We start from the raw sequence: 23,846 nt of genomic DNA on the forward strand, positions 1-23,846 counted from the left end.
TTAGGACTTATTGAAGTAATATGATAATTTAATTAATTGTCTAATCACTTATATATCATGAAACATTGTTTAATTACATAATTAAATGCATTAATATAATCTGAAAATATTTGAGGCAATGTAGGTGCTCTATAAATGCAGATGTCTCTTCAAGAACAAGCTCTGTAAGCACAGTTCTCGTGATGTATACCATTGATTTTTATTTATTTATTTATTTTTGACAGGCAGAGTGGACAGTGAGAGAGAGAGACAGAGAGAAAGGTCTTCCTTTTGCCATTGGTTCACCCTCCCATGGCCACCGCGGCTGGTGTGCTGCAGTCAGCACACCATGCTGATCTGAAGCCAGGAACCTGGTCTCCCATGCAGGTGCAGGGCCCAAGCACTTGGGTCATCTTCCACTGCACTCCCAGGCCACAGCAGCGCTGGCCTGGAAGAAGGGCAACCGGGACCGAATCTGGCACCCCGACTGGGACTAGAACTCAGTGTGCCGGTGCTGCAGGCGGAGGATTAGCCTATTGAGCCACGGCGCCAGCCCCATTGATTTTTTTTTTTTAATAAGATGACTGGCCTACTAGTTAAAATGCCTGTTAAGATGCCCACATCATGTATCTGAGTGCCTAGGTTTGGGTCCCTGCTCGGTTACCAACTCCAGCTTCCTGCTAAATTGCATAAGGTGATGGCCAAGTAGTTGGGTTCCTGTCACCCATATGGAAGACCCGGATTGAGTTCCAAGCTTCTAACTTTGGCCTGGCCCAAGCCCAATTATTGTAGGTATTTAGAGAATAAACCAGTGGATGAACCCACTTATTCTCTCTCCTCGCTCTCAAATAAACAATTCGAAAGAACAAAATAACATGGCTCATCCATTACCTATGCAATTAGTTCCACATCCATCAGCCAGGAGATCTTCCCACATCTGGTGGCAATCCCAGTTGTTCATTTGGGCTTTGACTGCCTGTGCCTCTGGGTCTTTTCCAAGAAGTCTTTGCCAATATCTATATCTTGCAGGGTTTCTCCAATGTTCTCTAATAATTTGATGGTGTCGCGGCATAGATTTAGAACTTCAATCCATGTTGATTGGATTTTTGTGTAAGGTGTAAGGTAGGGGTCTTGCTTCATGCTTCTTCATGTGGAGATCCTATCTTCCCAGTACCATTTGTTGAATAGACTGTCCTAGCTCCAGGAATTGACTTTAGATCCTTAATCAAATATAAGCTGGCTGTAGATATTTGGATTGATTTCTGGTGTTTCTATTCTGTTCCATTGGTCTATCCATCTGTTTCTGTACCAGTACCATGCTGTTTTGATTACAACTGCCATGTAGTATGTCCTGAAATCTGGTATTGTGATGCCTCCGGCTTTGTTTTTGTTGTACAAGATTGCTTTAGCTATTCGAGGTCTCCTGTGTCTCCATATGAATTTCAACCTCTGCATAAGGCTGGTTGGTAAAGAACAGAAGTTTAGAGGATCTCCTGGAGAGGATGTGTGTGAGCCATCTCTGCCTTCATGTTGTAGACTACAGTTCAGACACAAGGCCATGCTAGCTGTGCGTCTAGAAAATTTCATCTGGCTGTGCTGCCTGCAGGGGGAAGAGAGGGGAGGTTTGGTGAATACAAGGTATCCTTCATCATTTTGTACTCAACATCTAAAGGCTGTGGGGAGCAACTGGGAGCAACTCGGACTAGACTGTTCTGGAATTAAGACTTATTCTATGCATCTGCTCTCCCACAATATGGCGCTGGGAGAGGAGGAAACAGCTTCTACACAGCTGCCTCCAGTTCAACCAATAAGCAGCAGGACCTGCTCCTGATTGGAGGAGAGCAGCGTACTCGGCGTGTGGGTAGCAGAGTTGGGATTGGTGGAAGAGGACTATAAAGGAGGAGAGAGACAACATGCACGAGGAACATCTAAGAGGAACACCTGAGGAACACCTGAGCCGCCCCCGAGAGAGCCGGCCGGCGGTGTGCCGCTCCCCCGCGGAAGTGGGGAAAGTGGCAGGGGGAACTGCCCTTCCACGGAGGTGGAAGGGACGGTATCCAACCCGGGAAGAACCAGCAGCAAACCCGGGGAGGGCCGAGCAGACGAAAGAACAGTGCAGGGTCCTGTGTCGTTCCTCCACGAAGAGGGGGAGCGACAAAGGCTGATGTCACGAAATACAAGTGAAAGAAAGAAAGGTCCTAAAAAAATAAAGTTAGCATTCACATCCAAGTAAGAAGCCTCACTTAGAAGAACTATTTGGTACACAAAGTGTGATCAAGCAGACTCCTTTTAAGGACAAGGTAAGACTGGGACAAGTGTTTGGCTCAGCAGTTAACATGCCACCTGAGACACCCACACCCAATATCAGAGTGCCTGATTCAAGTTGCAGCTCCTTTTCCCAAACAAGCACCCTGCTAATCAGCAACCTGGGAGGCAGCAGTGGATGGCTCAAGTCCATGGGTCTCAGCCATGCATGTTGGAATCCTGGATTAATTAAATATAGCCCTATCCATGAGATATCTTGCAGTTGGAAGCAACAAAACCCAATTCTAATTCATTTAAATAGATAACAAATTCTTTGCAATGATATTAGATAGCTCATGGAATAACAAGAAGCTGGAGATGATGGAAACTTTCTCCTAGTATGATGGTGAATCTTAGGTTAGGTAATATATGAGTCCCAGACTATTCGCTCCTAAAAGAAGAACCCTAGATGAAGGGTTGTAAATAGATGGGATACTGGGGAAGTGATTTCATAGAAACAGGGAAATTGTTGTAGGGAAAGCCAATACTAGAATAAGTTATTGAGTTGGTCCCCACCAGGAAGAACTCCTGAAGGATCTGTGAAAGGCTTTCCTAGATACATCCCCAGGAGACACAGAAAAGTACATCATCTTCCACCCCCCTTTGATCAAGAATTGGCCCATTGCTTATAACTTCCTTTTTACCCTGTAACTATGTCAACATCCCTCATCAGATAAGGTCCAGGTCAAGAAGCAAGGAGTATATTCTGGAACCCTAAGAGAAGGTTCTAACAGGCTGAATCTGGTAAGGAAGGTGGAAGCCATGAAATTTAATGTGACTGTGGTCTGAGGAAAAAGAGAAATTACAAAGCAGCTGACTAGAGCTAACTGGTCCTGCAAACAGCCTGCTTAACATACTATTGCCTGACCCAGAGTAAGGACCAAGTAAACACTTGTCAAACAACAAGACCGGTGCCAGGTATGCAGAGAAGAAAATAAGACACCCCCAACAGGTGATGGTACCATGGGCAGAGGAAGAGGGAGACATTTCCATTGGCCCTCAAGAATTAACTAAGTGGTCTCAAACTTGGACATGAGCTGTGATTCACTACTACTAGATGGCTCCTCTTTCTAACAACAGTTCAATTTACATGAATGGTAACTGTAGAAAATTTAGCCCTATAATAATGTAATCAAATAGGCCATTCTCAGCCCTGAATGGAGAAAATGAATTACCCTTCTTTCAAAATCACTTATGATCAGTCTCTACATTTTGCATTTGATTGGAAGACGCCTACAGACCAGTGCAAAGCATAACACAACACCCTGCAAGTATGTAATGCATATAGCTTCTTTCATGAAGGGCACTTGATTAAGAGAAGATGACAAGAAAGATTAAAATGGAGCAGGATAATCCCTTTTAAAAGTCCACTGGTCAGAGATAATCGTCCTGCACTTTGCATTTCAGAGTAGCAAGAAGCTATGAACTGAATTCACAATGAAAACATGTATTTTTCTTGTTAAACCATCATCGAGTATATCTGGGGATCAAAACTTAGAAGAGGGGGCTGGCACTGTGGTGTATCAGGTAAAACTGCTGCCTGCAATGCCGGCATCCCATATGGATGCTGGTTCTCTACTATGGCCTGGGAAAGAGTAGAAGATTGGTCCAAGTCCTTGGGCCCCTGTACCCTAGTGGGAGACCCAGAGGAAGATCCTGGCTCCTGGCTTCAGATCCATTCAGCTCCAGCTGTTGCGGTCAATGCGGCCAGTTAGAGAGTGAACCAGTGGATGGAAGATCTCTCTCTCTCTCTCTCTCTCTCTCTCTCTCTCCATGTAACTCTTTCAAATAAATAAATAAATCTTCAAAAAAAAAAAAAAACTTAGAAGGGAAGAAGGCAGGGCATGTTCTCTTAACAGAGACCACTAAAAATTTCTCCAAACAGGCTGGAAGAGAAAAGAGGAGAAAAGGAAGAAATAACCCAGCCTTCCTCAGCTGGATCATTTAATTTGTCTTACCTAATTTAAACATTACCCCAGCATTTGGTCTCACATAAAATATGAATAAATAGATCTAGGAAATGACCATATTAATATAATCCAGTATACACAGATAGGCAGAAACCACTGACCACTTTTTCCTTTAGTTCCCGAAAGAAAAACACAAGTGATAAGTTTTAGCTTTGGAAAGATTACAAGTCAGCTAGCAATGGTTTATTCTCATTTCATGAACTAAGGTGGGTAGTAGCCACTGGCAACATGCCTCGCATAGCCTACTTGGCCTTCTACTGTGGTCTTGTAACATGAAATGAAGTCAGAGAAAGAGGAGCCAAACCCAGAAGAGCAAGCGCATCTTGATGCCAAGCCTTGTAAGTCTTGTAGGGATTTTCAGATTTTTCCTTTTTAATTGCTGTAGGAAACCACTGGTATTCTAAGAAGAGTGACATAACATGATTCATCTTTCAAAGACTGTTGTATTTGTTGAATGGAAAATGAATTTTAGGAAGCATGAGTGGGCAGCAGGGAGACAAATTAGAAGATATTGTAGTGGACTGAGTATGATGGCATACTATACTGTGTGTCACTTTGTTGAAAGGATTTTCATTTGCCTGAAATCACTGAATCAAATTATAAATTCACTTACTCTGTTGATTTTCCATCTAGAAGTATTATAGTTGCCAATGTTAGAAAACACATGGTTGTGTGGCTCAAAGAAAATATATAGGGGCTGGTATTGTGGCACATATGCATACCAGTTCATGTGCTGTCTGTTCCACATCCAACCCAGCTCCCTGATATTGGTCTGGTAAAAACAGAAGATGGTCTGAATGCTTGGGTCACTGCTATCCATGTGGGAGCTTCTGGATGAAGCTCCTGGCTTTGGACTGGCCCACCCAAGCCACTGTAGCCGTTGAAGGAGTGAGCCAGTAAATCAAAACTTGGTCTCTCTTTCTTTTTCTCCCTTTCTCTCTGTAACTCTGACTTTCAAATAAATAAATAGACATTTTTGAAAAAGAAAAAGAGGTTTATCTGCCTATTGCAAAGTCTAGACATATCTCATTGTTGCAAGACAGATGCTATATTTCCTTTTCTTTTGATCACATTCCATCTAGGAATAAGGAGGAATAGCAAACAGGAGGACTTTCTGTTAAAATGGGGTTAATCTTTAACACAGAAAAGCAAGGTTATTTTTTCTAACAAAAGATCATTTGCCAGAACTTTGTCACATGGTCAATTTTAGCTGTAAAAAGAATTAGATTAAGTGTTGTAATCCAAATACTTTGCTATCCCAAAGGAAACAAAACTTCCGCTAGTAAAATAAAACAAAGAATGGGTAATAGATACAGACCAGCAGAGTTTGTTTGTTTACTAATGGTATTCTCTACCCTATGTGATGTATGCTCACCTAACACACACAATCAATATTGCATGCAAATAACCAACACATTTGTAGATACCATTTCAAAATCCCAATGACACCGAAGATGTGCTCATCTATTATAAAATATATATTTAGTTTGAGAATACTTGGAATGGACATTACCCTGGCCAGGCAATGAAGTACTTCATTGTCTGTTGTATTACACCCTTTAGTCAACTTGGCAGTGGGTTTGCTAACCAGATGTGAACATTCTGGTCATTAGCTTTTCATGCTATTATTTCCTCTCATCCTGGAATTCTGTGATCAACATCAATACTGTAATAAGTGAAGCCACCCAGGAAGCTAGAGGGCTGAAATTATAAGAAAAGTTTTACAAAGATTAAGATTACAAGCCAAAATGTGTAAGTATATATATATTTTGTAATTAATGGAAAATCAATTTTCTAAGTCTAGAAAGATTACTACAATGAACTGTATTACAATTATTTTGTTGTTAATGTTTAGAAAGAAGTTCTTCCAATTTCTCTATTATAATCCTTTTTTTTTTTTTTTTTTTGACAGACAGAGTGGATAGTGAGAGAGAGACAGAGAGAAAGGTCTTCCTTTTTGCCGTTGGTTCACCCTCCAATGGCCGCCACGGCTGGCGCGCTGCGGCCAGTGCACCGTGCTGATCCGAAGGCAGGAGTCAGGTGCTTCTCCTGGGGTCTCCCATGGGGTGCAGGGCCCAAGCACTTGGGCCATCCTCCACTGCACTCCCTGGCCACAGCAGAGGGCTGGCCTGGAAGAGGAGCAACCAGGAAAGAATCTGGCACCCCGACCGGGACTAGAACCCGGTGTGCTGGTGCCGCTAGGTGGAGGATTAGCCTAGTGAGCCATGGCGCCGGCTCTATTATCATTCTATTCACTTTTATGACCAAGTATTTTCCAACTAAACATCTCTCCATTTGTAGAATAAAGTCATTGTGAAAATAACAGTTAACTTGCTGTATTTATTCCATTCAGGGTTTCCTCTAGATTGCCTAAAAGACGTAAGGTTGGTCTAGATGAGGTCCAGGATTCTGGTTCCAGAGTTTTAAGATTCCAGTAGGGGATTCCGTATTTCCATTACCTAGAGTTATTCCTAGCTTTGTGAAAACAGAAGAGAAGCATGTCTGACCTGAAGTGTGTATGTATTTGACTTGGATAGATGGGGGGAAGTAAGAAGGAAAGGGAAGTTGACCATTTCAGACTCCTAATGAGGAAATCACTGTAGCAGCTAGTGTCTGAAGACAGAATGTGCCTATCCATTCATAGCTCCCTCCTATTGAGTTGAAGCTGATCCTGTGTCTTACCTGTGACTGAACGCAGTGGAAGTAATGCTGCATGACTTTTGTGGAGAGCTTTGCATTTTCTTTTGGAGTTTCTCTGGACTACTTGTTTTAAGGGAAGACATTTACCAGGTAAGAAGACTAACTACCCTAAGACTTCCATGCTTTAAGGAAGCCCAAGATAGCTAAGTGAGAGGCTATATGGAGAGATAGAGGACCAGCCTGGGCTATTTCAGCAATCCCCAACTAGGTAGCAGGCATGTGAGTAAAGGAACCATCGTGGATGTGCAGCCCAGTCAAGCCCACAAATAGCTGGGACCCAACCACCAGCTGGCAGTAAATACACGTGAGATTCAAATGAGCAGTGACAATCAGAACCTAGGCAAATCACAGAATCGTGAGAGCTAATAACAGTGTTATTTTAAACTAATAAGTCTTGGTGGTTTCTATGTAGCAATAAGTATCCAAGACAACCACTATCTAGCACAAACTTAAAGAAAATTCATTTAGACTGAAAAGCTCTAGGCTATGCAACTAACTCAGTTTCTTTATCTGTAAATTGAGCTCCATTTCTTCTCTCAACATGCCTTTGTTGAATGCCTATAGGATGGCAAGCATTCTGCTTACAAAGAGGGAGGGGGACCCAACTTTCATGCTTAAGATTAGAGGAGAAGACAAAAAGGAAAGAAGAAACCAGTGAAATAAAATACTGCCTGTGGTGATGAGTGTCTTAATGGTGAAGTCTATTGGGTGGAAAATAATATGGTTGAAAGAGGAAGCAATGTACTTTAGATAAGTTGGGAAGGAAATCAGGCTGAAACCATAACAGATGAGAATAACCTAGCTATGGGGAAATTTAGGAATAAGGCTTCCAGGTGATAAAGCTGATCTGTACTTCATAAGATTGTTATGACAGCTAAGAAAGGCATGTAGATAAGCACTAAATTAATGTACAAATGCTATTCTTTTCTTTGCAGTCACTGCCTTACTGAACTAATTTAGTTTCATAGAATTTTTTACCAGCTATATGCTGATGGTTCTTCAGTTTTTCATCTTGCTATGGTCTGAATGTTCATCTCCCTACATTTTATGTGCTGAAATCTAACCACCAATCAGACATTAATTTGGAGGTGGGGCCTTTGGGAGATGATAAAATCATAAGGGTGAAGTTCCCATGAATAGGATTAGAGCTCTTATAGAAGGGATTCAAAAGGGTTGCATTGCTTCTTCCACTCATTGAGGACTGTGAAAAGATAGTGTCTGTGAACCAGTGAAGAAATCCTTACCAGACACAAAACTGGCTGGTGCCTTGGTCTTGGATTTCCCAGCATGCTGAACTGTGAGATATAAATTTCTGTTTTATTATAAGCTACCCAGTCTAAGGCATTTTGTCACAGAAACTCATGTTGAGTAAAACATATCTCCAACCCATATCACCACCCTGTTTTATATTCATGTGCTCAATCACCTACTCAGCATTTCCACTTGGATCTCGAGTTTACAACTTCAACTTAATATTGCCCCACTTGGACACATGATCTTTTTCAGATATTACCATTAAAAGTTTTCTCCAGCTCAGTTATCAACACCATTCTAGATGTGGAGTGCTTGTGGTTCCCTCCCTTAGTTTCATATCCTACATTCAATCCATTAGTAAAATTACTAATTTCCAACAAGATCCAGAATTTAATTATTTTTCATTCATTGTCACTACCATTACTCTGCTCCAAGCCAGGACATTCTTTTGCTTAATTTATTACAACCGCTAACTTACTGCAATGCTTCCAGCCTTCTTCCCCTGTAAACTGATTTAACTCAGTCACCAGAGCAAGCTAAACACTCAGTATTCATTTCTTAGAAATGCTATATCAAAGTACCATAAACTCAGTGACTTGAGACAACAAAAATGTATTTTCTCACAGCTCTGAAGCTAGAATTTGAAATCAGGGTATCATTGGAGACATGTTCTATTTGAAAGCCCTGAAAGAGGGTCTTTCCTTGGATCCTTGTGCAGGCTGGTAATCATGGCCGCTCTTTGACTTCTGGCTGCATTACTTCACTCTTTTCCCCTCATCTTCACTTAGTGTTCCCCCTTTCTGTGTGTCTTTGTACAAATTCTCTTCTTATAAGGGTGAGGGTGGTTGGCTTAGGGCCTACCCAAGTCTAGTATGACCTCATCTAAATTGACATCTTTTTTTTTTTTAAAAAAAACTTTTTGTCTGCACATTAATGTTTATTGCAGCTCAATTCACAATAGCTAAGACATGGAACCAACCCAAATGCCCATCAACAGTAGACTGGATAAAGAAATTATGGGACATGTACTCTATTGAATACTATACAGCAGTCAAAAACAACGAAACCCAGTCATTTGCAACAAGATGGAGGAATTTGGAAAACACCATGCTGAGTGAATTAAGCCAGTCCCAAAGGGACAAATATCATATGTTCTCCCTGATTGGCGACAACTAACTGAGCACCAAAGGGGAAACTTGTTGAAGTGAAATGGACACTGTGAGAAACAGTGACTTGATCAGCTCTTGTCCTGACGGTTGATGTAAAATGTAATACTTTATCCATTTTAGTATTTTTTTTTTGTTCTAGTATCATTGGTTGAACTCTGTAATTAACACACAATTATTCTTAGGTGTTTAAATTTTAACTGAAAAGTGATCCCTGTTAGGTATTTGGAAAACATTATGTTGAGTGAAATAAGCCAATCCCAAAGGGACAAATACCACTTGTTCTCCTTGATAGGTGACAACTAACTGAGCACCAAAAAGGAAACCTGTTAAAGTGAAATGAACACTATGGGAAACGGTGACTTGATCAGCCCTCACCCTGACTGTTGATGAGCAGCTTAATATGTTATCCCTCTTAGTGTTTTTTTTTATTTGTTCTACTTAATACTTTTGGTTGAATACTGTAATCAATACACAATTCTTCTTAAGTGCTGAAACAACTGAAAAGTGATCGCTGTTAAATGTAAGAGTGGGAATAAGAGAGGGAAGAGATGTGCAATTCGGGACATGCTCAAGCTGACTTACCTCAAACGGTAGAGTTAGAAACATACCAGGGGATTCCAATTCAATCCCACCGAGGTGGCATGTACCAATGCCATCTCACTAGTCCCAGTGATCAATTTCTGTTCACAATTGATCATAATGATAGGACTAAGAACCAAAGGGATCACAGAAACAAGAATAGTGTCTGCAAATACTAGCTGATAGAATCAAAAAGGGAGAGAATGGTCCAACATGGGAAGTGAGATACACAGCAGACCCATAGAATGGCAAATGTCATAACAGCACTCTGGCTCCAGAATCAGCCCTTAAGGCATGCGGATCCGGCTGAAATGCCCATAAGAGTATTTCAGGCATGGAAAGCCAAGACACTCTGGGGAAAAAAAAAAAAAAAAAAAAAAAAACCTAAAGGAAAGATCTCCACGAGTGAGATCCCAGTGGAAAGAATGGGTCATCAAAGAAGGAGGTACCTTTCTCTAAAGGGAGGAGAGAACTTCCACTTTGACTATGGCCTTGTCTAAAAATGATCAGAGTCAGTGAACCCAGGGGGCTTCCATAGCCTTGGCAGCTCAGGACAAGAGCCTAGGGTGATTACTGATGCCATAAACAAGAGTGTCAATTTGTTAAGTCAACAACAGGAGTCACTGTGCACTTATTCCTCATGTAGGATCTTTGTCCTTAGTGTGCTGTACATTGAGATTTAATGCTATAACTAGTACTCAAACAATATTTTTCACTTTATGTTTCTGTGTGGGAGCAAACTGTTGAAATCTCTACTTAATGTATGCTAAACTGATCTTCTGTATATAAAGAGAATCGAAAATGAGTCTTGACATGAATGGAAGGGGAGAGGGAGTGGATAAGGGGAGGGTTGCGGGTGGGAGGGACGTTATGGGGGGGAAGTTATTGTAATCAATATTCTGTACTTTGGAAATTTATATTCATTAAATAAAAGTTAAAAAAAAAAACTTTTATTTAATGAATATAGATTTCCAAAGTACAGCTTATGGATTACAATGGCTTCCCCCCCATAACATCCCTCCCACCTGCAACCCTCCCCTTTCCCACTCCTTCTCCCCTTCCATTCACATCAAGATTCATTTTCATTTCTCTTTATATACAGAAGATCAGTTTAGCATACATTAAGTAAAGATTTCAACAGTTTGCTCCCACACAGAAACATAAAGTGAAAAATACTGTTTGAGTACTAGTAATATCCTATTTCCATGTAAGGTCACATTTACAGGTGCTGTTAAGACTTGCATGTCTTTTTATGAAAGGCAATTCAACCCTCACACTGCTTACTATGTCTCTCTCTCACACCGGGCATATTTTCCTCAAAACCCCTGCACCTGCTCTGTCCCTGCTGACTAAAACCATCTTTCCTGGGACACCTCACCTATACTCTCCATTCTCTTTCAGATCTTCACTCATCTGCTCAGCAAGGCCTTCTCAGACCAACTTCCTAAAATTCTTCCACTAAATTTCTTCATGTGACAGTCTCTGCCCCTCTTCTTAGCACTATTTCACCCTCTTTATGAGGTAGCAGCTGATATTGTCTGCACTAACAGTAAGCTAAGTATCTTCCTCAAGATCACAGACCTAGGAAGTTCTCCAGAATCCTTGCAAGTGTACTTTAGAACTTGTACTCTTGGAGTACAAGTTAGTGTCCTATGGAGTCTCTTAGCAATTATTTTTAGAGTAAATTCATTACCCACCTTGCTAGGATATAAAAAGCCCGGACTCATTGATAATCAATAGATGTCCTATAAACTGTTTTTTGCTTCATTTAAAAAATTATTTTGTGAACATTCATAAAAGTCTAGTTTCAGTGAACAACTCAGAGTGGAAAGTAAGCATGAAGGCATAAAACAATGTTTTTATTTTCTTTGACCGGTGATCCAGAAGGGTGACTGAGTAATAAATAAAGAAGAATTTATGTTTTACTGAGTCCCCATTATGTTGACAACTCTGGGAGGGAGTGGGATCTGTGTAACAGTAAAATGATTTATTTCTCCAAGCATTATTGTTTATACAAATGAATCAGAAATAGTTGTCAATGGTATCATTTCTAGACAAACCCTTTTTGTATTGGCAGGATGTGACATAAATACTCTTGCTTATCTGCATTATGTCACATACACACCCACACATTTATTTATTTGCCTAATATAATACCAGAAAAAGAATCACCCATGACTGAAGAAGTTTCCAAAAATTACTCAAAGCAACAATAATATAATAGTTACCATTTATTGAGGACTACCTATGAGCCAGTCACTTGTAAAATGCCTTTGATGTAATACTGATTTAATTTCCACAACACTGGTTGGATATTTAGTCTCTGCTTTGCAGATGAGGGCACTGAATATTCAGAAGACTAAGTAAACTTGCCCAAAGTTAGACCCCTAGAAAGTTGGGATATAAAAATATCACAAGACTATAAAGTAGTACTATGCAAAGATTATACAACACATTGATGAAAATATGCGTGGAGCAGCCAAGAATAGTCATGCTGGCTGGCTGTACATGCTGTCTCTCCATGAAGAATCTCTACATTTACATCATGTTTTTATCATTCATAGTATTTATGAGCATCAGAACACTACTATCTCCTGTAGTCCTCAAAAGGCACAGAATTTTTTTTTTACTCTTTCTGCATTTGATGAAAATCTTCATCTTTCCATTATGTTGCCACTTAAACTCTTTCTACTAAAATTGAAGAGGATATTTTTCTATCAGTTAGAATATAGTAATGTTTTCCAGGAAGACACTGCCCATCTTGACTGAATTTGGAAACACCTGGCCTTTTGATAAGCCCCATATGAAATCCCCTTTCCTCTGTGACAGCAGGTTTACAGGCTTTTGTGACCATTGCCAACTAGTGCAAGTAGACCAGCATTGATTCTGATTAGCTTCAGTATGGAGCATCTGCTTTATCATACCTGCATCCAAAATATCTGGGGAGGCACTTTTTTGGATACTGCAGGCTTCATGTACTGACAACATGTCTCATAACTAAGAATCCTTATTTTCTAATGTAAATTAATTAATTAAAATATGATAATAGCTCTGAATTCTGTGGGGGACTATTTCATAACATGGATTTATAAATAGTGTTTATTTTGCAAAGGAAAGAGAAAATAAACCTCTTCAAAGACCTATTACCTTTCAAACCTATACTTCAGCTGCTGGGGATTCTTCAAAACAATACATGTGAGCTCCCCCAAGATCAGGTCCTATCTTATTCAGCATTATATGCCCCCACACTTATTGATGAGGCCAGCATTCAGCAAGTTCTCAATGCACACCTATAGCACAGAAAAATTAGCTCCAGACTCTTCCTGTACTAGCCATTGCAGTTGTTCAACATTCTTTGTAACAATCAAGCGAACAAGAATAGACAGGCAGAGAAATGACACCAATGACGTACACTTAGTGATTTTTTAAAAATTTCTAAAATAGTGCTCACTTAGGCAGCACATATATTAAAATTGGAACGATACAGAGAAGATTAGCATGGCCCCTGTGCAACGATGACATGCAAATTCGTGAAGCATTCCATATTTTAAACCAAAATTTCTAGAGTGAAAAAGGAAGGAAATTATTATACAAGGATGAACAGAACTGTAGTCTTAAAAATCAAAGGCCTAAGACTGTAAGTTCTAATATCAATACTTATTTCACATAAATTATTTTCCTCGAATCAAGTAGGGAAACTAATTCCAATTTTATACAAACCCAAAGAAAATAATCAATACATGTTAACTTGTCTGTTGACATGTTAGTAGTATGTGACTAACTCATGCTCTTAAACAACACAGGGGCTCACTTATCAATTGAGCAACCCAATATAACTTGACTTTTCGCCTCTTACAGGAAATTTATCTGAAATAATCTACCAAATGTCTGGAATTTTAGATAAATTTGAAAGATTATCCTATTATCTCCATAAGAGGACTGGGCTGATGAGAACAAGTGTGAAATAGGGCAGATATTGTGGTCCAGCAGGTTAAGTTCTCACTAAGAACACCGACATCCTATATTGAAGAGCCTGGGATAAAGTCCTACCTCCACTTCCAATCCAGCTTACCTACTAATATGCCTGTGAGGTGTCAGATGACGGCACAAGTACTTGGGTCTCTACCACCCATGTGTGAGACTCAGAACACCTGGTTTCTGACTTTGCCCTAGTGCAGCTCTGGCTGGTGCAAACATGTAGGAAGGGAGCTAGTGGATGAACTTGTTTCTCTCTTTCTCTCTCTCTCTCTTTCTCTCTTTCTTTCTTTCTCTCTTTCTCTTTCTTTCTTTCTTTCTCTCTAGTCTTCTGAATAAATTTTATTTTAAAAAATATGAAATTGCATCCAACTTCAATTTATCTCAGTTAAAAAATTAGTATATTACAGGCAGTCTAGGGTTATTACATATATAAACTCATTTAACATCCACCAAGAAATAGGTACTATTCCTGATCTCACTTAACAGGTGAGGAAAATAAAACTAGAAAGAACTAATATTTGAACCTTGGGAATTTGGACCCAGAGCCCATATTTTTAAACATCACATTAGTGTCACTTTACATTCTCAGAAGTTGGTTTACTACTCTTAACTAAACCTTCTTGTTCTATTCTTATTTTCAGTACTTGCCTTTTCTGTAGAGAATGATCTATATGAGTGTTTGAGAGCATTCATCTGTTCAAGTACTGAGTCTTTTAATAAGCTCCTCATTTATTTGTTTAATAAGCATTTCTAAGAATGTGGCATACTCTTTGCTCAATTCTGGGAATATAAGGATTTAACATGGTCCTTTCCCACGGCTAGCGCACTGCGGCTGGCGCACTGCGCTGATCCAATGGCAGGAGCCAGGTGCTTCTCCTGGTCTCCCATGGGGTGCAGGGCCCAAGGACTTGTGCTATCCTCCACTGCACTCCCTGGCCACAGCAGAGAGCTGGCCTGGAAGAGGGGCAACTGGGACAGAACCTGGCACCCCGACCGGGACTAGAACCCGGTGTGCCGGCGCCGCTAGGCAGCGGATTAGCCTGTTGAGCCACGGCGCCAGCCAGGAAGTCTTTTTTTAAAGATGGCTAATTTGTGGCTTACATTTTTAGATCCATGGAAAGTGCTGACAACATTTCTACTGGAGAAAGTGCATAACATTCCCCTTGTTGACTCACTCTGATCATTGACAAAATTTGAGTATTGGGATCTGTGTTGTGGCATAGTGGGTAACGATGCTGCCTATGACACAAACCATGTGGACATATGGTACATGAACCATGTGGGTGCTGGTTCGTGTCCCAGCTGCTCCACTTCTGACCCAGCTACCTGCTAATGTCCTAGGAAAAGCAACAGAAGATGGTCCAAGTGTTTGAGTCCTCATCACCCATGCTGTAGACCCAAATAAAGCTTCTGGCTCCTAGCTTCCACTTGGGCCAACACTGGCCATTTTGGTTATCAGGGGAGTAAGTCAGTGGATAATACCTCTCTCTCTGTCCCTCCCTCTCTCTATAACTATTTCAAATAAATAAATAAGCCTTTAAAAAAAGAGTTTGAGTGTTTTCTGGAGAAAGGTACATGAAATCCATGTGGTTATCTCAATTTTCTACCAGGATAGCCTAAAAGTGGAATATGTGATCAATTAGCATGCATAATTTCTGTGACTTCCAGCTATTTGATATAGAACTCTTTAGTAATAACCTGCTCCAGAAGTACTGAGCAGATAAAATCCAGGAATGAAATATGTTAATCAATAATACAGTTTGTTCTTTCACTCACCATGTGGAAAGTACAGTAGAGTGTATCCTTTCCCAGATGTATTCAAGATTTTTATCTGCTTCATTTTTCTTTTTTTTTCCCCAGGGCCTTCTGACACATACTTTAAAGACATCATTCCTCAGTTGAGTTTTGGCCTGTTGAAAGTCAGGATCTCTTATCCCTAAAGACAAATCATTTGCAAGACATGTTCATCTCCTGAAAATATTCTGAAGAGACTCAGAATATGAGAGCTTTGCGAAACAGTTGCTAAAAGGCAAATAGTTGAGATAGCCCAACACTCTAAATATAAAGCATTTTTGGAGAGACCAGATTTAGATGAATATCAACTCATTGAAAACTCATAATAATAATAATAGCAATTCCCTCAAAAACAAGTTCAAGGAAAAAATTGTTCATGAAAATGAAGATAAATTATGAAATCAGGGATTAAGATGTATCATAGGAAATATGAACAAATTTCTGGCTAAATTAAACTTGGAAATTTGTTGTATAGTTCTTACAGTCATAGCCTAACCGGGAGTAGGTAAGCGTTTTAACCAACAGTAAACCAATTCCTTTTACTATTCAAAAAAACAACATATGTGACTTAACTTAAATATTTTCCTCCAATGCCTACAATTCAGTCTACCTTATTACATGTAGATTTTTGTAAACTATAAACTTATGAAGACAGGAAAAACTTTGACTTTTAATAAAATCATTATTGAGAAATACTTTTTGTGTCAAGGAGACTATGTCAGACTTGGATTTTAGAACTATGTTTGGAGAATATTCTTCTATCTTCAGTTTCTTCATTTGCAAAATGAGCTTACTCAAGTATTATCCGTGAGAAATGAATGTGATCTATTCTACATAAAATTCCTAAGAGGCAGCACATAAAACAAATTTGTAGGTAATTTTGAATCATTTTTTAATACAGGTGACAAAGGTGTCAATCCTCCACATGAAGGGAAATGCAAATGAAAACCACAGTGAGGTTTCATCTTACTCCCATTAGAATGGCTTTTATATAGAAATCAACAAACAACAAATACTGGTGAGGATGTTGGGAAAAAAGTACCTTCATCCACTGTTGGTGGGAATGTAAACTGCTAAAGCCACTGTGGAAGACAGTTTGGAGAGTCCTCAGAAATCTGAATAGAGCTACCACATGACCCAGCCATCCCATTCCTGGGAATTTACCCAAAGGAAATGAAATCAGCACATGAGTTATCTGTACCCCACATTTATTGCAGCTCAATTCACAATAGCTAAGATATGGAATCAACCTAGCTGTCCATCAACTGAAGACTGGAAAATTATGGAATATGTTCACCTTGGAATACTACACAGCAATAAAAAATGGAAATCTGTCGCTCCCCCTCTTCGTGGAGGAACGACACAGGACCCTGCGCTGTTCTTTTGTCTGCTCGGCCCTCCCCGGGTTTGCTGCTGGTTCTTCCCCGGTTGGCTGCCATCCCTTCCACCTCCGTGGAAGGGCGGTTCCCCCTGCCACTTTCCCCACTTCCGCGGGGGAGCGGCACACCACCGGCCGGCTCTCTTGGGGGCTGCACAGGTGTTCCTTCAGATAGATGTTCCCCTTAGATGTTCCTGGTGCATGTTGTCTCTCTCCTCCTTTATAGTCCTCTTCCACCAATCCCAACTCGGCTGCCCACACGCCGAGTACGCTGCTCTCCTCCAATCAGGAGCAGGATCAGCTCCTGGAGGTCATCACTCAAGTTGGCAAGAGGCAGCTGCGTAGAAGCTGTTTTCTCCTCTCCCAGCACCATATTGTGGGAGAGCAGATGCATAGAATAAGTCTTAATTCCAGTAACTTAGTCTAGTCCAGGTTGCTCCCCACAAAATCCTTTCATTTGCAACAAAATGGATGCAACTGGAAAACATTATACTTAGTGAAATAAGCCAGTCCCAAAAAGATAAATACCAGAAGTTCTTGGTCTGTGGTAACTAATAGAGTACCTAAAAAGTCATCTATAGAGGTGAAATTGATACTTTGGAATGTGATGACTTGTAGAACAGCCCTTGTCTCTCAATTGTTGAAAAACAGGGTTTGTTTTTTAACACTATTTGCTGAACTCTTTACTTAATGTAGGATTAATCTTATGTGTACAAAGTTAATTGAAAATAGAACTTAGTAAAAAATAAGAATGGGAATAGGAGAGGAAGGAGGAAGAATGGTGGAAATGTGGGTGAGAGGGAGGGTAGGGCAGGATGTTACTAAATTTTTATTTATGAAATGCATGAAGTTTATATACCTTAAATAAAAAGTGTCTAGGTAAAAAAAAAATTCTCCACATGAAATGAAATAATTCCATTATCTAGGGTTGAATTTTTCTCACTAATCTAGATATAACTTTTTTTAAATTGTACGTTATTAAAAGAGAGTAAAAGAGAAAGAAAAAGACAGAGAGAAAGAGATCTTTCATATACTGATTCATTCCCCAAAGGGCCATAACAGCTGGTCTGGGCCAGGTCAAAGCAAGGAGGCAGGAACACATCTGGGTCCAACTGCTTAGGTCATTTTCCTTTGCTTTCCCAAGTGTATTAGCAGGGAGGTGATTGGGAAGTGGAGCAGCTAAGGCTGGAACCAGTGGTCCAATCTGAAATGCCAGATATAGGCAGAGATTTAAACCACTCTGCTACAATGCCAGCACTTATATATGATTTTTATAAATGAATAGAATTGGTTGAAATTAGTTAAACTGCATGTATTTCGCCAGAACTATTTTATAATTTTCATGGGTAATTGGCAATGCTTCACTTGAAGATTCTCCAAAATCAATCAGTGCTATTGCACCCTACAGAACTGAATTTGGGACTTCAGGTATCCAATGGTATAAAAGTTCAAGTCCACTTGAACCTTGTGAATAAAATTGTATGCTACCTGTAGGCAGTAATTTAGACCACCACAATATTGATATTAGTGAAGTAGCACTAATATTCATTTTAATCAACTCAGTCTTCCTTTGACCCTTTGATCCATATAATCAGGTGTTGTATCCAGTGTGGATTATATGCTTCTAAGGGGTACAATAATAATAATAGCTACTAATAACTACTATCAAATTTATAGCTTAGACTTTTTGTGCCAAAAGTGGCTTTTGGAGATTTTGAACATTTCAGTTTAGCAACTGAGATCTAGGATAGTTAAGGAACTTAATTCTGTGGCAGACTGGGATAAAAATCCGTACTTTCTGATTCTCTGTTCAACACTCTCTCTTCATTGTTCTTACCTCATTGATCTTTTTAGTTCACTGTCTGGTTTTTCTGGAGTTCTCATTATTATCCTTTCATTTGGGATCCATCTATCCTCTACCAAAATATCAGTAGAAACCATAAAAGTAAGGATTTCCTTTCCAACATGACTCTCGGGGCCAGTGCTGTGGGGCAGCAAGGTAAAGCCCAGGCCTGCAATGTCAGCATTCCATGTGGGCATAGGTTTGTGTCATGGCTGCTCTACTTTTGATCAAGCTCCCTGCTAATGTGCCTAGGGAAAATAGTGGAAGATGGCCCAAGTTCTTGGGCCCCTGCATCCACGTAGGAGACCTGGAAGAAACTCCCTGCTCCTGGCTTTGGATTAACTCAGTTCTGGTAGTTGCAGCCATTTGGGGGAATAGACCAGCAGATGGAAGATCTCTCTCTCCTTCTCTCTCTCTCAGTACCTCTCTCTGTAACTCTTTAAAATAAATCTTCAAAAAAACAACTCTTTCACAAACATGAAAATTTTCTCAGCAAATATTTTTGTTTGCTGTGATCCAGATCAACATAAAACTGACGCTTGCATTTTCAAGATTAAATAGTGGTGCCAATATCCTACAATGTAATGAACTGCTCACACTCTATATATAGCGTTTGTAGTTAACATCTGTATAGAAATTAGGAATTTGAGAATTATTATTTTAAGTATTAGTAGCTTGCAAAAGAAAACAGAGGGAATCCAAAATTAAAGAAATTAAATCCATCTAAGAGGCTATTATCAAAAGGCAACTCCTCTAATTCTCTGATAAAGATTTCCAAAGTGGACAATGGCCAAGAAGGCTTTTCTCCCCCCACCTCCTGTCAAAGACTGTTTCCCTAATTTAAAAAGTCTAACGGTGCTGGCCTTTTCTGGATCCATCTGTGCTATGTCTGGAGCCTCTCTGCCAAAGAGATTCAGGGTCTGGTTTTATTCAATTGTACTTTGCTCAGTGCTGTCTTTTATGTACTCTTTAAATGGTTATTTTGATTATAGTTCCCATAAAAAGAAGATGTCTATCTTTTATCATTTGGAGATTCTGAGGGAATGTTTCTTCTCTCACTGCCTCTCAAAGCATTCACAGCCATTATATAATGAGAAGAGAAATTCCACAGGGACCAGCTACAATAAACATGTGCAGGTTAAAGATATGTGTACATATTTTATATTTGATATACTCAGTTCAATATCTGAACAGGCTTGAGTAAATTTATGATGTTCTATTGCAAGCTATGTGATTTTTATAGACTCCAGGGAAAATATATTCTAACTTTGCTTCTTCAGATCAAATGTGTATTGAACAAAAGACAACTTGCCTTCTAAATGCTCCTTGTCATACTGAAAGTCTAAGTCTTTTGAAGAAAATGCTGATGTCTGAAACACATTTGTTTGCATGGTCCTGCTCTGTCATGATGTCAAACATAAGGAGAAATACTATCTACCATATTATTATCATCTCTAAAGTATAATGATTATGTGATCTGAGGATGTACCTGTCATGTTCTGGAACCTAGAAATGGAGAAAAAGATGGTCACGCTTTCAATGTATGGCCCTGGTACCTATATGAGCTTCTGCTAGGACAGAGGTCAAGATGGCAGTGCCAAGGTCAGGGGAGGCAGGCAGCAGAAAACCACAGAATCAAAGTCTTTTCTGGCCCCGGTCAACTAAATGCCTTGTACTTATCACAAGAGGATTAAGGAAGCTATTTCTAGTCAAGTTTCATGGGTTTGAACTCCTCCATCAGAAGTATACAAATAGTTTCATCTGAGCAAGTCATTTGATCTCTGGAAGTCTTAATAGCCTCATCTCTAAAGCAGGCATACCAGAGTACTCACCTCACAGAACTGTTGAGTTTTAATAAGAAAATGAACATGAAGTTCTTATTCAAAGATGTCCCCATAGGATAATTGTAATAGAGACTCTGTCCCCAAAATGGTTAGGTTTTTAACTTATCTGTGCCACTTAGCATCTAATGTAATCTCTTGAAACTCCATTAGACTTGGTTTCCTCTTTGAAAATATGGAAATAATCAATAATGGTAACATTGTGTGGATTACATTAGTTAATTCTTATAAATCATTTATAAAAGTACCTATAGGTGCTGAAATATTACTATATAATATAATCATATTAATTATTATTAATGAAAAATGTTATTAGAATTCCCACAAGTATTACATGAAAAGCTTCCAGGGTTAAAGAAATAGTGTTAATTTTCAATTGTTTGCCTAGCTTGTTCCCATCAAAAAGGAGCAAGAAACATCCTTCCTCTCATTCTCTTCTGATCAGTAGATCCTCTTATCTATACCCATTTGCCCTGCTCCCAGCAGAAAGGAGATATATTGACCTGCCTTGGTAGTGGACTAATTACCTGATTCATCTGTCTAGAAACATTCCTGGAATGAAGTGTGCATCACTCTGCAAGGCACAAAACCAAATGGTTGTAGGCCCATACATTTTCCTGAACAGGATAACAGAGAACTTTTCTTTGCGTGGACTGCATTTCAGAGGTCCCACTTAGATGTGCATGTTTATTCACGGTATCAGCAGTGTGGTCTGCACTACTAGAGAGCAACCTTACTGAATATTACAGCTAACAGCACTATTGTCTGTAAGTGGACAGAGTCTGAGATACAGCCAGGTGTACCAGTCCTGAGAAAAGACAATGCTGCACTGTGTGCTATCAGTTTAATGAAGCATGTGTTCACTGTCAATAATACTTATTTCTCTAAAAAACACATGTGGCTGGTGATACAGCACTTTGAATCACGGTGAATTAAGCCCTTGAACTCACAGATTCAGTTGTATCAACATGATGAGCATCTTGCACAAATGTTAGCCTTTCCCACTCATCACCCCGAGAAATCCTGAAAAAAGCAGGCCTGGCTGCCTGGAAGGGCTGTGTGTTAATAGGAGAGACTGAGGCAGCTTAAATAAGCAAAGAGGAAGGGTCTGGAGAGTGATATGGGGCTAGGTTTAGGTAGAAAGCAATTTCCTAAAGAACTTTTACCTTGTTGGGGTTCATCATCCATAAAACTTGACCTTATTTCCAGAGAGAAACAATCAATGACATTATGAAATTGGGTGTCTGTAAATTTTTCCTAAGTTACTCAGCAGCCAAAACTTGTTCTTCGTCCAATTGTAACTGCTGTTTGGCTAAGGTGAGAGAACTTTCTATCTATGTAATTTACTCGGTGTCCTTTTCAGCCTGGAAATGCCATACAGGAATCTTTACATTAGCTGAATACTCGATGGCTGAAGAATCATCTTGGCCATTCCCTGTGTGAAGTGAACATTTTTTGTTGATAAAATAAGCAATTCCATATGCATGTGACTGTTAGTATTTGATTCCTGTTTCTCGTTTAATGTCCTTGGTCTTTTGTCTTTTGAATCAATTAGGTCAGTCTCCGGGGATTATAAAAAAGGAAAAAGAAAGAAAGAAAAACAGACCATCATTTAAGCCAGAACACTCCAATACTGTCCATTCAACATATGGTGTTTATAGATCTTAAAAACAGAATCAGGAGGAATGCTTCAGATTAGAAGTGCTCTCTACATCGGGGATGGTTTTCATTTGTTAGCGTTTTAAGTCTTTGGTCCTAGAGTAGTTCTTATTACAGTCAATAAAATGGTTAGTGAAATGAGGTTAAATATCATGACTATGCTCCTTGTATAAGGTTTGTTTGCCCCCATCCGTATGCAAATATGCCATTCTGTACTCTCTCTGGTTTTCACTTTCTTTCTTTCCCTTTTTTTTTTTTTTTTTTTTAATATCAGGAGATGCAGATTAGCCAGGGAAAGAGGACTCACCTGAGAATTCCTCACTTCTTCTAAGCCACAATGTGAGAAGCTGCCACACTGAACAGGTAGCTAGAAAATTTCTGCTTGGAGCCATGGCAGCACGGCTGGCCTTTGACTGGACGAATGTCCGCCCTCTGCCCAAACCCTCCTGGTCCAAACAGCCCAGCACAGATGGCATGAGCGCTTCTGCCGAGCCAGCCGGTGAGAACAGGCAAGCAGACATCTGCAGGTGAGGGCCAGGAGGGACTCACGGCTGGAAGGTCATTGAAAGTCAATGCACAGAAAGGCTGTTTCCCCGGCAGCAGAAATTACCCCGTCAGACCTCTGCAGGTCCTCGTGGGCAGTAGGCCAAGAGCGATGGACCGCATACTTAGCTGTCCTGAAAAGGATTCCGGGCCTGCTATCTATTAAAATCTCAAACACCTGAATCACATCTGACTTGAAGATTATAACAAGCTTCCACCTAAGGTTCCAAGGACCACACGGCCCCAGGAATGGGTTTGTTAGCAAATTAAAATCACATGAGGAGTTCTTTAACAACCCGGTGCTCAATACTGCAGACCAATTTGGTCAGCATCCTTGTGAGTGGAGAGCAGCGTCAGTGTCTACCTGTAGGCAGCTCCTGTGGAGGTCAGGGCTCAGCTGAAAGCAGCACTCCTCAAAGCACAGAGCTGGGGTGTTTTCCGACATGGTGTGTTGAGAGAAGCAGACGCTGAGCCCTGGACACTCAAAATTAAAATCCAAGCCAACCACTATAGAGATGACATATCCTCTGATGTGTTTGAAGTAACTCCATTGTTGCCAATCACTTAAAACTCAGTTTTCTTATCTGAAAACATGACAGAATTGGATAAACTGATCTCAAGTTTCTCTAATTCCCCATTTCAGTTTGTCAAATGCTGGAGTCAAAGTTTGCCCATGTTATTCTTTCCTTTTTTAAAAAAAATTATGTTTATTCATTGATTTTTTTTAAATTTATTTGACAGGTAGAGTTACAGACCGTGAGAGAGAGAGAGACAGAGAGAAAGGTCTTCTTTCCGTTGGTTCACTCCCCAGATGGCTGCCATGGCTGGTGCTGTGCAGATTCGAAGCCAAGAGCC

The 23,846-nt window shown here is 40.0% G+C and overlaps 1 protein-coding gene and 1 non-coding gene across 2 annotated transcripts; one reads left to right on the plus strand and one right to left on the minus strand.

The window, feature by feature from the left end:
* Positions 1–229: 229 nt before the first annotated feature.
* Positions 230–23,181, minus strand: LOC149126269 (uncharacterized). The gene is made up of 3 exons (XM_089334648.1): positions 22,756–23,181; positions 15,710–15,869; positions 230–1,579 (listed from the first exon to the last, which is right to left on the minus strand). Exons 1-3 carry the CDS (start codon positions 22,967–22,969, stop codon positions 1,201–1,203), a joined length of 753 nt encoding a protein of 250 aa, XP_089190774.1. The 5' UTR covers positions 22,970–23,181; the 3' UTR covers positions 230–1,200.
* Positions 13,399–13,505, plus strand: LOC127490827 (U6 spliceosomal RNA). The gene has a single exon (XR_007919222.3). It is a non-coding gene; the product is annotated as a U6 spliceosomal RNA (small nuclear RNA).
* Positions 23,182–23,846: the final 665 nt, after the last annotated feature.

This window comes from Oryctolagus cuniculus, chromosome 6 (genome assembly GCF_051225735.1).
Source record: "Oryctolagus cuniculus isolate XC-2025 breed Fujian yellow rabbit chromosome 6, ASM5122573v1, whole genome shotgun sequence".
Classification (NCBI taxonomy): domain Eukaryota; kingdom Metazoa; phylum Chordata; class Mammalia; order Lagomorpha; family Leporidae; genus Oryctolagus; species Oryctolagus cuniculus.